This window comes from Pelodiscus sinensis, chromosome 3 (genome assembly GCF_052426305.1).
Source record: "Pelodiscus sinensis isolate ZL-2025 chromosome 3, ASM5242630v1, whole genome shotgun sequence".
NCBI classification, from domain to species: Eukaryota; Metazoa; Chordata; order Testudines; family Trionychidae; genus Pelodiscus; species Pelodiscus sinensis.
In genome coordinates this window covers 40771397-40788496 of record NC_143054.1, presented here as the reverse complement: position 1 = coordinate 40788496, position 17100 = coordinate 40771397, and the positions used below count along the sequence as shown (strand labels likewise).

General features: G+C 38.8%; 1 protein-coding gene across 1 annotated transcript in view; it reads left to right on the top strand.

Annotated features, from left to right (window-relative positions):
- The window catches only part of CSMD1 (CUB and Sushi multiple domains 1), a 1868278-nt gene that overhangs the window by 1654955 nt on the left and 196223 nt on the right, over nt 1-17100 (top strand). Inside the window, exon 42 of the mRNA XM_006137767.5 lies at nt 5755-5943. Within this exon, the coding sequence (XP_006137829.3) occupies nt 5755-5943 (189 nt within the window). The remainder of the gene's footprint in view (nt 1-5754; nt 5944-17100) is intronic.

Sequence of the window (17100 nt, the reverse complement as noted above, 5' to 3'; positions counted from 1 at the left end):
GTTATTGGTTGATCTGGGTACCATAATACAGTATGACTAGCAGAAATGTGTATTAATTAAAAACATGACCTTTCTGACAGAATAAAATGAAATTGATATACCCACACAAAAAGAACAAGAAAAAACAGACAAATGAAGAGTCTATGACAATTAAGGCATTTACCAACTAATTGGAATGTCTGTGAGACTATGTACTATGAGACTATGTAGTGTGAGAGGTGGCTACATGAGGCAATTAACATATTTATTTAAATTGGGGAATTTCAGATATTAACTCACAAATTAAAAAAAATACCTTTGATTAAATTTGGCCATGCAATGGAAGTTCTTGGGGTAGGAGAAAAAGTGTCTTCCCTGCCCCAGCCCCTGAATGAAAGTGCCATATCTAATTACAGAAATGAAAAAAGGGAAAGAGGACCATCAGGGAGGGGTGGTTGATGAGTTTGGGTTCCTTTTCATAATCTTACAATGTAGAACAGTGTTTCTTAAACTTTTTATGACCGAGGAACACCAAACATTTTTTTAGGAGCAACACCAGTGATTTTTTGTTAAGCAAAACAGAAAAGGGAGGCTGGTATAGATGTCATGGCCCTGACTGATCCCATGTTCCATATTATCAAAGAATCATAAAACTCAAATAGACCTCAAGAGGTCATCAAGTCTAGTATCCTACCTTCACGGGAGGACAAAGCAACATTTAGCATCATCCCTGATAGATGTTTGTCTACCCTACTCCTAAATATCTCCAGTGATGGAGATTCTGCAACTTCCCTAGGCATTTTACTCCAGTGCCTAACCACCCTGACAGTTAGGAAGTTTTTCCTAATGTGATTAAGGAGATAGACTGTGCAATGATTATATAACATAGCATCTAATCACTAAATCCCCACATTACACCTGGAACTGTAAAGCATTGGTGGTCCCCATATAATCATAGAACACTAGAATTGGAAGGGACCTGGAGAGATCGATTCCAGTCCTCTGTCCTCATAACAGGACCGAGCACCATCTAGATCACGGCTGATAGATGTCTATCTAACCTGCTCTTAAATATCTCCAGAGATGGAGATTCCACAAACTCCCTAGGAAATTTATTCCAGTGTTTAACTATCCTGACAATTAGGAAGTTTTTTCTAATATTCAACCTAAGCCTCCTTTGCTGCAGTTTAAGCCCATTGCTTCTTGTCCTATCATCAGAGGCCAAGAATAACAATTTTTCTCCCTCCTTCTTGTGACACCCATTTAGATACCTGAAAACGGCTATCATGTCCCCTCTCAGTCTTCTCCTTTCCAAACTAAACAAGCCCAATTCTTTTAGTCTTCCCTCATAGCTCATCTTCTCCAGACCTTTAATAATTTTTGTTGCTCTTCTGTGGATCCTCTGCAATTTCTCCACAACTTTCTTGAAATGTGGTACCCAGGACAGGATATAATACTCCAGCGCAGAGCAGAGGGGAAGAATTACTTCTCATGTCTTGCTCACAACACTCCTATTAACATGACCTAGAATGATAATTGCTTTTTTTGCAACAGTGTCATACTCTTGACTCATATTTAGCTTTTAGTCCATTATTACTCCTAGATCCCTTTCTGCAGAATTCCTTCCTAGACAGTCACTCTCCTTTTGTATAAGTGGAGAACATTGCATTTGTTCTTACTGAACTTCATCCTACTTACCTCATACTATTTTTCCAGTTTGTCCAGGATATTTTGAATTTAATCCTTCCCTCCAAAGTTCTTGCAACCCCTCCAATCTTGGTATTATACACAAACTTTGTATATGTACTCACTATGTATGCCATTTTCTAAATCATGAAGATATTGAACAGAACTAGAACCAGGCATGACCCCTTCTGGACCCCACTCAATATGCCCCTTTGCCTTGACTGTGGCCAACTGATAACTATTCTCTGGCTTCCCAACCAGTTATACACTCACCTTGTAGTAGCTCCTTCTAAGTTGTATTTCCCTATGTTGTTTTTGAGAAGGTTATGTGAGATAGTATCAAAAGCATTACTAAAGTAAAGATGTACTATATCTACCCCCTTTAACACAAAGCTTGTTACTCAAAGAAAGCCATTAGGTATTGTAGTTAAGATAATGGGCTGTAATTTGTTGTGTTGTCCTTCTTCCCCTTTTGGTAGGTTGGCACTTTGGTAGGTTGGCACTATATTTGTCCTTTTTCAGTCTAATCTATAGCTCACCTCTCTCCTCAGTCAGCTCAATGAATATTCCACTTTAAGTTGCCCTGGCAACTTAAAGATACCTAATTTGTCTAAGTATTTTTTTTTATTTCCCTATTTTATCTTCTGATCCCACCTCATTTTTAGTGACATTCATATGACATCAATAAGTTGTCATTAACATTTTGGTATTTTTGGCTCATATGAACATGGTTTATTTGTATAGTATGATAAGTTACAAACAATATTCCCTTTCTTTTCTGTAATGTGAACAACTCATAACATTTTGATGAACATGTGATGATGATGATTGAAATATAGATAATTACATGCAAGTTTAAACAATTGTCATTAAATGTTTGCTCCTGTAACAAGTTAAATCACTATAGTTGGTGCAGATAAATAATGCATGAAATAGCTGTAACTCAAACAAATATAAACCACTTCAGTATTATATTTAATTTATTTAACAATAAGACATTTTTCAAGGCTGAAATTCCTTTCTAGTACAATGTTAGTGTAACATTTTGCATTGCCATGTAAAGTCTCTGGATGCAAGTATATGGTCAGACACAAGATTTTGCACAAAATGGGATGTGTTGATAACTGTTCTGCAGTTACAGCACCTCTGATTGGATGACATGGAGAGTGTTATAGGAATCTGCTAATTTGTGTCAAATTACCTGCTGTGAAAGCCACCACCAGGTGTGTTAACATATTCTGTCATTAAGAAAAAGCAGTTCAAATCTGGAAGTCTTGCTGTGAGTGAGGTACTGTATAGCATGTCATTGAAACTCAAGTGTTTGTGTTTCAAACAAGAGAAAATGTTAATGACTTCTTGACCTGATTATCTGAGAGCCCATTTTACAAATTTCAGTAATTATTTCTGTTACCAAAACCTGTGTGAATTAGAGGCCAATCTTGTTCTCACAGAATATTGTGGACCTTTAGTTATGTTCTCACTTTGTGGTATTATAATGGATCTTTTTTCATTTTATTTACCTATATACTTATTTTAAATGCATACTTCAAATCTACTTTGAATTAATAAAACTCAGTTGTGGTGTTCTATTGATTTAAAAGAGTGAAAAATCTGGGCCACAAGGCCTTATTAGACAATTGGCGTAGACCCTCAACGGTATTTAGTCACATAACTCCCATTCAAATCAGTCAAATCAGTGGAAGATAGCCATCTAAATACCTGGAGGATTTGAACTTTATTTTTTTTTTTCAAAATATATTAGACTTGTTTGATGTCCTCTTGGTTCTGTTTCAGCCATCTAAAAGGAGAATACATTCTAAAGTCATTCTTTCTCTTTCTCTCTCTTCCCCAACCCTTTCTGAAGTGGGAGGGTTTTCTGTATGGTAATTGACAGTTTTTTCTTGTATTTTTATGTGGTATATAGAATAATTTTCAAAATCAGTGATGGGCAGTAACCAGTTAATGGGCCAGACACAATCTGCCAGAGTTAGAAGTTATCACGCTTTGGTTACCTTAGCATCCACAAATACGGTTGCGCACAGGTCCCATTAGCTGCGGTTCGCTGTTCCTCGACACTGAGAAGCTGCAGGCAGTCAGACCTTTGGATGTTCACATAAACAAATCATCTGGTGGTCCTCCAGCAGTGAAGCCCATTGAACCACCTCCCACCCGCAAGCCATTTATTGCCTATCTCTGCTCTAAATTGCTTTGTATTTGTTTTAAAAGCACTAAAAGCTTTGTATTTGTTTTAAAATGCCACTTAAGGCATTATCAATACTTTAAAGCATCACACACAGTAATGGGAAAATTGTTTCACAAGTTCACCAGGTTCAAACTGATATTCAAAGGAAATTATACAGAATTAGGTGGGGCCTTCAGTAAAATCCTACAGGAAATTAGCCAAAAATTCCTAGGGTGATAGAATTATATATGAGGCAGTGCTTTCATGTGTTGCTTCTACAAGCAGAAAGAATCAGACCATTTTCAATGGTCTCTACTAAAATGTAGCCTGATTTTCATGGATACCTAGTACCTTATCTCACTGAAAATTTTAAATAATCAGCCTGTGTTTGTTAACTATGTAAATAAGAGTGATTGAAGGCACATACTACTGATACCTGTGCTTCTTTTACTAAAGCAAAGGCTCAGTGAATGTGAACTATATTGTTTCCTATATATGAATAATTTACATGTATTTTGTGAGTTCTGTAATATTTAATATTTGAATTTGCATTATTTTAGAGTATATCTGAAAATAATAGAAAAGCAGACTTTGGAGATACAAGGTTTTTTCAGTTAGTTTTATTAAGCATTTTTTCAATGTAAAATTATAGAATGCCATGTGTCTGCATTTTTATTTCTTCTGGTGGTAGCATATATCTTAGTTTTCATATACTCTTTTTAAATTATGTGTGCACATATACTATTACTTTATTAAACTGGCTATTCATTTGTGTTGCTTTAAGCTAACAAATGATAACATTGTATGTCTTTATATAGCTTAATGCAAATATTGTCACGGTATTAATTTGCCAGCTCATTGGAACCCAGAAAGTGGGTTTTCTGCAGAGAAATGTAATGGAAAGCAAATATAGTATTAATATAGAGTATCCTAATCTATAATTATCTGCAGTAAACTATTGAAAACCTAGCCTTACAAAGTACTAAGGCTACATCTAGACTACAAGCCTCTTTCAAAAGAGGCTTTTTCAAAAGAATCTTTTGAAAAAGCCTCTTTCGAAAGAGAGCATCTAGACTGCAACCATTTCTTTCAAAAAAGCAAGCCGCTTTATCGAATGAGAGCACCCAGGCAGTCTGGATGCTCTCTTTAAAAAAAAACCCTGTTCACATTCAAGAACACCTTTTTTTGAAAGAGCACTTTCAAAAAAAGGCATTCTTTCTCGTAAAATGAGGTTTACCACAGTCAAAAAAACCACTGCGTTCTTTCAATTTAATTTTGAAAGAACGCGGTAGCAGTCTAGACACAGGGGAAGTTTTTTCAAAAAAAGGCCACTTTTTTGAAAAAAAAAAAAAAAAAAAAAGCTGTAGTCTAGACATACCCTTATTGGCTTGTAATTAGCCTATTTCTGAATAAAGGATTTAATATAACACTTAATCTTAAAAGGGCCAAAACAATAAGAAAGCATCTTATGAAATTTCTTTCTTTAAATATATGGCAACTGCAAATGCCTAATGCAGTCACTTCCGAACAAATGTTTGGCATGTGCAAAGATGTAAAGAAGGTAGAGTCACTCAAAACTTGGGGATCTTTAAACACATAAACCCTCCATTGATAATTATGACCACTCTACGGCTTCTTTGAGCTTTTTCCACAAATGGTGCTTAACTCTACAAATGGATTGTTCTGTCTAGTCCCTTTCCTTTGGAAAGAATCTTCCTTCCTGCATTTTGCCCCCTCCATGCCTGACTCCTGGATTTCTTTCCCTCCCATATCATTCAATTGGACGCTTCTTTTCTGTTCAACAAATTGTGTTATTTCCCTATTATGCTAGGCATCCAGTATTAATCTATCCCAGAAAATATTAAATAATCTATTTTAGATTAATATTTATTTCTGTTTTCTTCCAGCTTATGAGTTACAAAACTGCCCTGATCCTCCTCCTTTTTTAAATGGATATATAGTCAACTCGGATTACAGCGTGGGTCAATCTATATCATTTGAGTGCTATCCTGGGTATGTTTTAATAGGTCATGCTGTTCTTACTTGCCAACATGGGATCAACAGGAATTGGAACTATCTTTTCCCAAGATGTGAAGGTAAATTTATGGTTGTATCTCACTATCAGAACTTATTCTGCTCTTACTGTTTTTATTTGTATCCACATACTGTACCTTTTATTGAAAAGTAACATCTTTTTCATAGGCTGTGCTAGTGGTAATTCTGGTCAAAATATCAGTTGTAGTTAGCAGCAAATTCATAAAGGGCTTGACATTGCTGCCATTGAAGTTATGTGAAATTTCACTAAAGAGAGGGCACTTACAAAAGAAATTCTCAGCAACCAAAGTGACTGTCCTCATCCAAAAGTTCTGCGGCCACTGCTTGTCATCCCAAGATTTCATGATGATGTCATCCTACCACTCAGTATTTGTTTTCTGAGCCCAAATTAGCATTCCACTGTGATCATCAGCTCATGAATGCCACAAGAAATCTTGTGTCATGCAAATGTCACGTGGACTCCTTATCATCATGTTGCAGCTTCAGGAATAACTTGACTAATATTTGTGGTATGTTAGTGAGACTTATCAGTATTTTCATCAACAGCTGCAGATCCATTCCTGCAGATGGAGTAGGCAGAGTGCACAGCACAGAAGCTTTCGAAAGATGGCGTAAGATGCAGACAGAAGTGCAGGGGTTGCTGGGATGCGTAGTGATGCACTATGGGGCATTGGGGTAGTACCCAGGATGCCCCGCTCTGCCCCTCTTCCTTCCCATGAACCTCTGTGGAAGGAAGAGGTGCTTTGAGGGATATTTCCAGAGAATGCACCGCTCCTAAAAGCACTGTAAATGCTTCCAGCGTGGTCCCACTTCTGCACCAGTGGCTGACAGTGAGAATACCCAATAGCATTTTCACTAATGTACTCTTTTAACAGCGCTGTGATTTCCAGTGCTTTACATCTGCCAGGAGACATGGCCTGGGTAAGAGACACGAAAAAAGAGTATGGATAAATAGTTAATTTTCATCCAACAGAAGATTACCGTGGATGCCATGAGTTTTCATAGTGGCACTAATGTTCAATATATTTATTAATGAACTGGAAAAGTGAATGGTTAGATGACAAAATGTGCAGATGGTCCAAAATTATTGAGATTAGGCAGGACTTGAGATGAGTATGAGGAATTTCAGAGGGAAATAAGGAAGCTAGGTGAATGGGCCATTAAGAGTTTTGGAATAGAAATAAACCATCAAGCATAACCCAATCTCTGTTGGAAGTAAGAAGGAAACTTTCTCTGGGGATATGTCCTAGTTTACTCTCTTGGACTTTCCTCTGGGGTAGCTGATTTTGATCACTATCAGAGACAAAGCAGTGAACTATGGATCAATAATCTGGTTCACTGTATCAATTCTTACACTCCTAAATTGTGAATTAGCCACTGTGAATGATGCTTTCACTTTCTTTTTCTTTTCTTCTGAGTGGTATCCTGATGCCTAACTGCCGCTACTCTAAAAGTGTGTGTGTGTGTGTGTGTGTGTGTGTGTGTGTGTGTGTGTGTGTGTGTGTGTGTGCATAAAAGAGAGAGAGAGATTTAGGATGAAACACTTATATTAGTCCCATAGTTTGACATTTAAACTCAATATTGTGAAAACTCAGCAACTAATAAATCCAGAGTAGTTAGCTTAAATTGCCCAAATTACTAAAACATATGCCAATCCCAAATTAAACATACAGAAGTGTGCATTATTATACCTTGCATGGAATGCAAATGATCTACAAAGAAACAACACAATTAAAATAGCATTCCAGCATCAGTAAATGAATTGCCTGGAGAAATGCAAAGCAATTAAAATGATCAATATTTTCTCCTTTTTCACATGCAAATGGAAACAGGAAATGAAATAATATTATGTTTAAACTTTTAAAGAAATGTCATTTAACATTTTTACCACTATCATTGTTTATTATTTGTATGACAGCAGTTTATAGGATCTGACAGTGAAGGAAGCCCCATTGTGCTGGTTGTACAAAAAACAGTAGTAGACAATCTCTGTTTCAAGGATCTTATTGTCAAAATCAGCGATTGGCAACCAATACTAGTGAGTGGGCTGCATAAGTGGCCCTTCTTCATCTCAGCAAGCCTCTTGATTTTCAGCAATGGGCAACCTGTGGACCATAGCCAACTGGGGTTACAGAAGTAATATGTGCATTTCCTCTCTACCCCCTTCCCTCATACCTGATCCGTGGCGATCAAGCTCTGGAAAGGAAAACTAGGAGTGTGGAGCTCCAAAAGTACTGGGAGGAGTAGGAAGTTCAGGATTTCAGTACCCCAGTGCATAGGAGGACATGGGGGAGGGAAGCAGACAGAGGGGCCACGGGCTGCAGGTGGAACCCCAGTGGCCCACATGTGGCCCATAGACTGCAGGTTGCCCACCATTGGTCTAAATAGACTAGACAGATAAAGGGATAGAGAAATGGGTGATAGCATACAAACAAAGTGATCAATGTGATGACGGGAAACATGTTATTGGCACATTTTTATTCTATTTTTTATATTTAGACAGCGTTTTGTTAGGAAGAAAAAAGTGTCAGCTAATAGAGAAAATAGAGAAGGGGAGAATGAAGGGGAGAAAGGAGGGTGCTGAGAGAGGACAGGGCAGGAGAGGGAAATGAGGACAGTATAGGTGGGGAAAGATAGAGTAGACAGTGTGAGGAAAGATGGAGAAGGGGGTTGGGGAAAACATACAGTCAAGATAAGGAAGAGAATTCCCAAATTCAAAAGTGTAGAAAGCAACCTAATGACATCGCCAGAGTCCACTAGTCTCTGCAGTAGAACTTTGTACTTTTGTTCTGGCCATGTTTGCTTTCTTTGCTCTTGATGCTCCCTGAGGGTATGTCTACACTACCACCCTAGTTCGAACTAAGGTGGTTAATGTAGGCAACCGAAGTTGCAAATGAAGCCCGGGATTTAAATATCCCGGGCTTCATTTGCATCTTACCGGGCGCCACCATTTTTAAAGCCCCAGTAGTTCGGACACCGTGCCCGCGGCACGGAGTAGGTAGTTCGAATTAGGCTTTCTAATTCGAACTACCGTTACTCCTCGTGGAACTACCTACTCCGTGCCGCGTGTAGCCGCGGGCACGGAGTCCGAACTACAGGGGCTTTAAAAATCTTAGGGCAGGTCAGTGTTGCATGGATCCTAATACCCTTGGGTATGTCTACACTGCAAAGTTAATTTGACTAACAGCCATTAGTTCGAATTAACTTTGATAGGCCCTACACAGGCAAACCGCTAGTTCGAACTTAATTCTGGCTACGGTGCCCGTGCCAGCACCCAGGCAGCAGACCCTTCACCTGGCATGGCACGAACCAGCCACCCACTGCCAGCCAGCCCTCCGCCTCTTCCCAGGATCAGGCTGGCGGCTCCCGGGAGCCTACTCAGGTCTGCAACAGGCGAGTGCCCACCTGGTCTAGTGCGGACCTCATGGACCTCATCCACGACCTCCGCACTACGCACAGGAAAGTGGCCATCTAGGGCAGGATAGCTGCCAGGCTGGCCACCTAGGAGGAGGTTTGCATGAAAATCAGGGTGGTCCAGTGAGACCCCCGACCCTGAGCCCTGAGCTTAGAACGGCCGTACTGGGTCAGACCAAAGGTCCATCTAGCCCAATAGCCTGTCTGCCGACAGTGGCCAACGCTAGGTACCCTGGAGGGGATGGACTGAAGACAATGACCAAGTGATTTGTCTCATGCCATTCATCTCCAGCCTTCCACAAACAGAGGCCAGGGACACCATTTCTAACCCCTGGCTAATAGCACTCCATGGACCCAACTTCCATGACTTTATCTAACTTCTCTTTAAACTCTGTTATAGTTCTAGCCTCCACAGCCTCCTGCAGCAAGGAGTTCCACAGGTTGACTATTTGCTTTGTGAAGAAGAACTTTCTGTTATTAGTTTGAAGCCTGCTACCCAGTTATTTCATTTGGTGTCCTTTAGTCCTTCTATTATGGGAACTAATGAGGAACTTTTCTTTATGAACCCTCTCCACACCACTCATGCTTTTATAGACCTCTATCATATCCCCCCTCCGTCTCCTCTTTTCTAAGCTGAAAAGTCCCAGTCTCTTTAGCCTCTCTTCATATGGGACCTGTTCCAATCCCCTGATCATTTTAGTTGCCCTCCCCTCTCCCACCTCCTGTTCCCAGTCTCCCCGTGTTTTGTTCAATAAAGAGAGTTTCTATTTTTGAACACACGTGTCCTTTATTTTGTACGTCAGGAAGGGGGGCTAGGGAGGGGTAAGTGGAAGGAGGTGAGGGAGGAATGGGGTACGAGCCCCCGATGGGGAGGACTGGGGTGGCTCCTCGGGGTGGAAGCTCTCCTGCAGCCCCCCGATTGACTCACCCCCCGGATGGCAGCCTGCGGCAAGTGCAGCCAGGCTGATGACCGAGTGCTGTGATGTGCTGAGTGTGGGCACTCAGGGCACTCCAATCCAGGACTGCTTTGCAAGCGGGAAACCCCTGAGAACTGTCTGTCCAGGGTGGGGGTTGGGTCCCTTTTAGCACAGCCCTTGGCTAGCCTGAGACAGCATCTCCACGCTCTAAGTCCTAATCTGATGCCCTGCCGGCACTGCTTCCGGCCATCCTTAACCTCCGTTCAGGGTCCACTCAATGTGGACATGCTAGTTCGAATTAGCAAAATGCTAATTCGAACTAGTTTTTAGGTCTAGATTCACTAGTTCGAATTAGCTTAGTTCGAATTAACTAATTTGAATTAAGTTAGTTTGAATTAGCGCTGTAGTGTAGACATACCCCTTGTGAGTTCATATGTGTGCATAACTGGCTGCATAACAGTTCTCAGAGAGTACTTATTAATGGTTCACAGTCATGCTGGAAGGGCATAACAAGTGAGGTTCTACAGGGGTCTGTTTTGGGACCGGTTCTGTTCAATATCTTCATCAACGGTTTAGATGATGGCATAGAGAATACAATTATTAAGTTTGCAGGTGATACCAAACTGGGAGGGATGCCAATTGCTTTGTAGGTAAGGGTCAAAATTCAAAATGATCTGGACAAACTGAAGAAATGGTCTGAGGTAAACAGGATGAAGTTTAATAAGGACAAATGCGGCTACACGCGGCACGGACTAGGTAGTTCGGACTAGGCTTACTAGTCCCAACTACCGTTACTCCTCATTTCGGCACCCAGCTTTATGCAAATGAAGCCCGGGAAATTCAAATCTCGGGCTTCATTTGCAACTCCGGTTGCCTACATTACCACCCTAGTTCGAACTAGGGTGGTAGTGTAGACATACCCTAAGTCCTAACCTGATGCCCTGCTGGCACTGGTTCCAGCCAGCCTTAACTTTGGTTCAGGGTCCACTCAGTGTGGACGTGCTATTTCGAAATAGCAAAATGCTATTTCGAAATCGTTTTTATGTATAGATGCGTTATTTCAAATTAGCTTAATTTGAATTAAATATTTTGAATTGAGTTAATTCGAAATAGTGCTGTAGTGTAGACATACCTTCAAGGACCCTTCCAATTCTAGTGTTCTATGTGGACCACCAATGTTTTACAGTTCCAGATGTAATGTGAGGATTTAGTGATTAGGTGCTATGTTATACAATCATTGCCAGACCATCTCCTTAATTGCTGAATAAACTACTCCATAGATTTTTACTTCTCCCTACTGAAATCTTGCTTCAAAAAGCCCCACTGTTTAGATTTGAAAAGTTGTTCATCTTTTACTAAACAAAATAATGACTCCTAACTAACTGTCATTGTATTCACTATTAATGTAGCCATTGGAGTCATCTGATGGACTGTACAATTTTAAACTTAGTAATTGAAATAAAATGTATCCTAGTGGCCCAAAATATTGAAATGGAAAAGCTTCTGAAAAAAATGAGACCAGAATTATTGGAAAAGTACAGCAAAATAGAAAGTATCTTCAAAGAGCCTTGAAGGCAGGTTGTGGATTTTGCCACAATCACAGGCACATTTTAATGAGGAAAGAAACTTCTTTGAAGAGAGAAACACACCAGTCCATTTTCTTGAAAAGCTATTTTTAAATGAAAGCTGCATTATAGATTATTATTCTAAAAATGTTACCTATTTTTTAAATGTCTATGTCCTGTTTATTCAATTACTTTATCTCCCCCAAAACAATATTTTAAACATTTTACTATGTCTTATTTTTCAGATAATGTCTAATGGGTATCACCATGTTTCAATAAAATACTTAAACTAGCTATTTTCTCATTTTCAGCTAATCTAATGAATGGCGTGATCCTAGATTTTTCTTTACTCTTGCAGTTCCTCAGAGAGACAGACACAAATGACTCACTTCCCTTCTTTTTGAAGTCTCTGCTGAGTTCTCTTATTTTATGTACACAGTAGGTGAAAACAGAGCCCCATTAAATTCTAGGCCTCAGGCACAGTGATTCTGGGTATCTTTTTTTAAAAAAAATAATTGAACAAATAGCATTGGCTGAGAGTAGGATGGAGAGAAAGGAATGGCTGACTGTCGTGCATTGAAAAGCTATGTGGCAAACGCAGTTCAGTTAACATCTGAGCAGTTGCCTAAAGGGATTTAATTGAGATCCATGGAGAATATATCATATCTTGGAAATTGCTGAGTATTTTTTTAAAACATTAAATTTGGTACAATATAATGCATTTTTGTTGTGCTTAAAAGAATCACCCGGGATCTTTTTCAGGGGAATAAGGCAACATGCCACATTTATTGAACATACATAGATCAATCAATACTTTATCATACGCATATGACACATTACACTCATGCACTCACACACACATGCACAAGCACACTCTGTCTTGTTGTTACCAGTAGTTGCTCCCCCTAACTGCACTGGCCAGGTGAGATAGATGGGAGAGGTGTGGGCTTCTGCTGATGCGGATCAATGTGCTTATGTTGACAAGAAAAAAACCCAGGGTCCCTCTGCAAGATGCCTCATACTTATCCTTCTCTTGCCACCAGTTAGTCATCACCTTGCCTTTTTTAATGCTTCAAAGACATTTCTTTCAAGGGCAGGCATTTGCTGCTCAACTCCCAAGGCACTCTGTATGTCCAATCTTCTTTTCAATGAGTATTGTCCTGTCCCAGCCTCTCTCCACCCTTGCAACTACTACTGGAGGTGTTCACCTTTCATTCTCATTCATTCCAACAGGACAATCAAGGAAAGGGGAGAGATCTATTCTACTCCTAGCAAAAGACATTTTTCTTTACCTTAACTATTCCTAAGACCTATAGCATAAAGCACTTGATACAAAGTTTCTATGGGAAAGTCTGAATACAGGGTTTCTCTTACTACAAGGATTCTATAAGAAAGCTTAACATAAAGATATATCTAAAAGAACAAGATATGTATATATAAAATCTCTTAATACAAAGTTATATGAGAATGATACATGGTTATATGGTAATGTTACAGAGTTTTATCCACATTTTAATGTTCCATTTTTTCCTGTGAAAATATGGGTTAAATACATTTTATAATATGTGTCTTGTACACACCATGGTGTAGGCCCAACTCTTTCTTTCAGCTTCCAGGGAACAGATAAACAAGACATCCCAAAGGTTCTCCTCACTTGGATGGGGAAGGACTGGCTGAATTCCAACCACTGGGACCAATGAGAGAAAAGGTGCCTCTCCTAATATGTGAAAATATGATTCCAGCCCAAAGTCCATCAACGAGGGGATGAAAATAGAGAACTGGATATGAATTTCTGAACAGCTCACCCAGGAGCACACACTAAATGTGGGAAACTGTAAGCAAGATCAGGCTTGTACACTCAGTGTGTTCTGGATGCTGATAAACAGCGGTAGGGAATGAAAACTGGGCCACCTGAATCATGCTCTCTGGGGAACTACTACTGCAGTCATGACAAGGAACAGAAAAAACTATGTTTGAAGAATCATATTCTTTCATTTTGCCAAGCAGTGAAGGCACCTGCCAGATAATATGCCATACCCTGGAATTCCACCCCCAATTGCTCTGATGGGAGATGAGCCTGTCATGGATATGAACAAGTTATGATGAAGCTAAATGAGAAAAGTGATGAGAATGGGAAAAAAACTGTTTTGAGAAAGATAGAGCTACAAAGGAAGGTAGGGGATTTGAGGCAAAGAGAGATTTAGATAAATCATGATCAGAGGAGAGAGAGAGATTGGCAACAAGGAAGAGTGGTAACCAAGATTTGAGAGAGGCAGAGAAAACCAGGGCAAGACTTAAGTGTTTGGAATGGATCCAGTTATGGCGAATGATAGAAAGATGAGAGCAAAGGAAGAGGTTAGAAAACAGGAGAACAGAAGAATGTCAAAATGTAATGAAAGAGAGGAAAAAAAAGAAAAAGGAAATGAATAAATCAGCAGAAGATGAATCATAAAAGTAAGACAAAATATGCTTATGTGAAGGGGCTGACAGACTTGCCAGGCCCCTGGGCAAGGTGGGAGTGCCCCAGCTCTGCACTCCTGGAAGGGGCAGGCACCCAAGCAGAAGAGGCAGGACTAGGAGCAGCCAGCCCTCAACAATGCCCAGAGTGCACCTCACTATTCCCCCCTAACCCATGCCCAGCCTTCAGAGCCACCTGAAGCAAGCTGCACAATGCTCCGCCAACTATTTAAAGAGCCTGGGGCTCCAGTCACTGCTACTCCTGCAGTATTAGCTGTAATGGTTGGAAGCCTCAGCCCCTTTTGAATCTCTGGGCCCCAGAGCAACTACCCTTCTCTTCCACCTCCACCCCTATCGGCATGGCCTTGATTAAGAATAATTATTTTTGTTTGTTTTTTACAGCTGTATCCTTTTTTTTTACAACTTTTTGTTTAATGTTGAAATTGGGGGTGGCAGGTGAAAGTATTACAACCAGACCCAGTCTTCTCTTCTGGACCATCACCAGTGCACTGCACAAAGAGAGTCAAATCATGGACCCAATCGCTTCAAATCCCTTTTGGCCTGTGTAAATGGCTGTTTGCTATTCCTACCTCTGGGTCTCTCAGGCATGCTCCCAGGTGCAAGAACATGTCTGACACCCTTCTTGGACAGTGAGACACAGGCCACACACCTTAGATCCTGAAACCACTGCCTGAATTCTCTTGATACCTCAGCTGCTTAAACCCATGCCTTCAGAGTTAACCTGGCCATGGGAGCTCTAGTTTCTTGTTAAATCCTTAAGAAACGACATAACGGTAAAGCTAGCAACACCATTTTAGGAAAGGAATTTCTTCACTACAGACCTTCTGTAGTAAAGACATTTCTTTCTAGAGCACACGAGAGAAGGACAGATGGCTGAAATACAACAAAATGTGGCCTGGAAAAAAAAAGAAAGAGGTTTCCAATTGTATACAATGCAGAAGGGTTGTTAGGATGTGGCTATTCAAACAGGCATTAGAATACATGCCTGAACAAATTTATTTTCTAATTAGATCTGAGTTTTGACCACAAATATTCATGTGCTGCTTTGACAAACTTAAGAGTAAGAATACAAATAAATATTCTAAGTTACTCTTTCCAGTTATGATACACTCAACATAAAAATAAATATATACTGGGTATTACTTTTAATATAACTAACAACTTATTCATTTATGTAGAGAGACATATTCATTGATTCTGTTTCCTACTTAGCTCTGCTCCTAAAAGACTTATGTAACAACATAAAAATAAACGTGAATTTTATGTATTTAGTACATTATAGGTGTGTGTCTATATAATGGTTATAGAAGTACTGATATTGTTCTATTATGTCTCCCAAATTTTATCTATACATTTATCTATAAAGATTTCAGGAACTTCTTAGATGGTTAAGCACAAGAAGTGTGCTAAAATTATACAGCAAAGCACTCTATGTTATAAGAAATGTAACTTAATAGGTATAACTAATAAGGTTTAAGAAGGTAAATCAACAGAGTAAGAGCTCAAATATAGCAAATAATAGAAAAGACCCCAAAATATGAAATATATACCTTATCCTACTGAAAAACACTTTTCCTACCTCTCTCAGAAATCAATTAAGGTTGCTAAAAAGCTGTCAACTTTGCAGGTGGGAGTATGCCGCACATCTCAGATATTCAGAGTCATATTAATATGGCTCAAGCTAGTATGCTAAAAAACAGACTCTGTACAATGTGTCTTAAAAAGCAACTCAGGCTTTCAAACTCACCTTACTCCTTGGAGCCTACTCCACTATCATATCACACATTTTGCTATTATCAGTGTTCTGGCTTGAGCTGAGATTCCATGAGTTTATCCACCTAGGCTGGGAAGCATGCTCCCACTTGCAGAATAGACATTCTGTAGGTAACAAAATAATAAATAATCTGACACATTTCTTGCAAAATGGAAACACACAATCAAGGAAATGAGTAGTTAAAAACACTCTATACTTTATGTTGTCCATGTAATAATAAATACAAACATGCTGTTTAAACCAATTAAAATAAATTAATATACATTCATTACAACATAACAACCTGAACTCTCCCCTATAAATATTTTCATACATTGATCTTTTAAGAGATAGAGGTAAGTGGGAAACATGATCAATGCATATATATTCTAACTTGCAGTATAATATTTTGGTATTTAAAATTGATATTTTATTAGCATAATGTTGTATATATAATTTTATAAGAAATGAGTATAATATTGTCAGTTTATGGTAAATAATGATTATATGCAGATTTGCATTTGAAGATGTTCAAGAGTCCATAAGTGTGTGTATGCATATATATATGTTATTCATTTGCAGAATAATTTGTTTTGTTTATTTATTTTGAGATTACTTATGATAAGAATATTTTGAAGCAGTTAAAATTGTTCTGAAATGGTGTATGCATTTATGCATTTCTTTGTACTCAATATGAATAATGTGTTTTATTATGGACTATGAAACATTTTATATTATTCTCAGCTATTCATTTCCTTGCTTTTAAGCATGTAGGTCTTTAAAGTAGCTATTTGGTAACCTTTGGTTTTGTAAATGAAGTGTTTTTGTTTTATCACTGAAGAATATTATTAATAAGTGCTGTCAAACTGTATTCCTTGTCAGACTTCTATCATCATAGAACCATATCTCATTTTACAGTAATGACATATTTTAAGAATATTTTGCTATTACTGTTCTTCTGAATTTCCTATTGTATGAGATAATGTCGCAATTTACATATAGTTTAAATACTGTGGTGTAAAGCAATTTAGTTTTGCAACAGAAATACTTTATTTTTTCATAACATTTTAA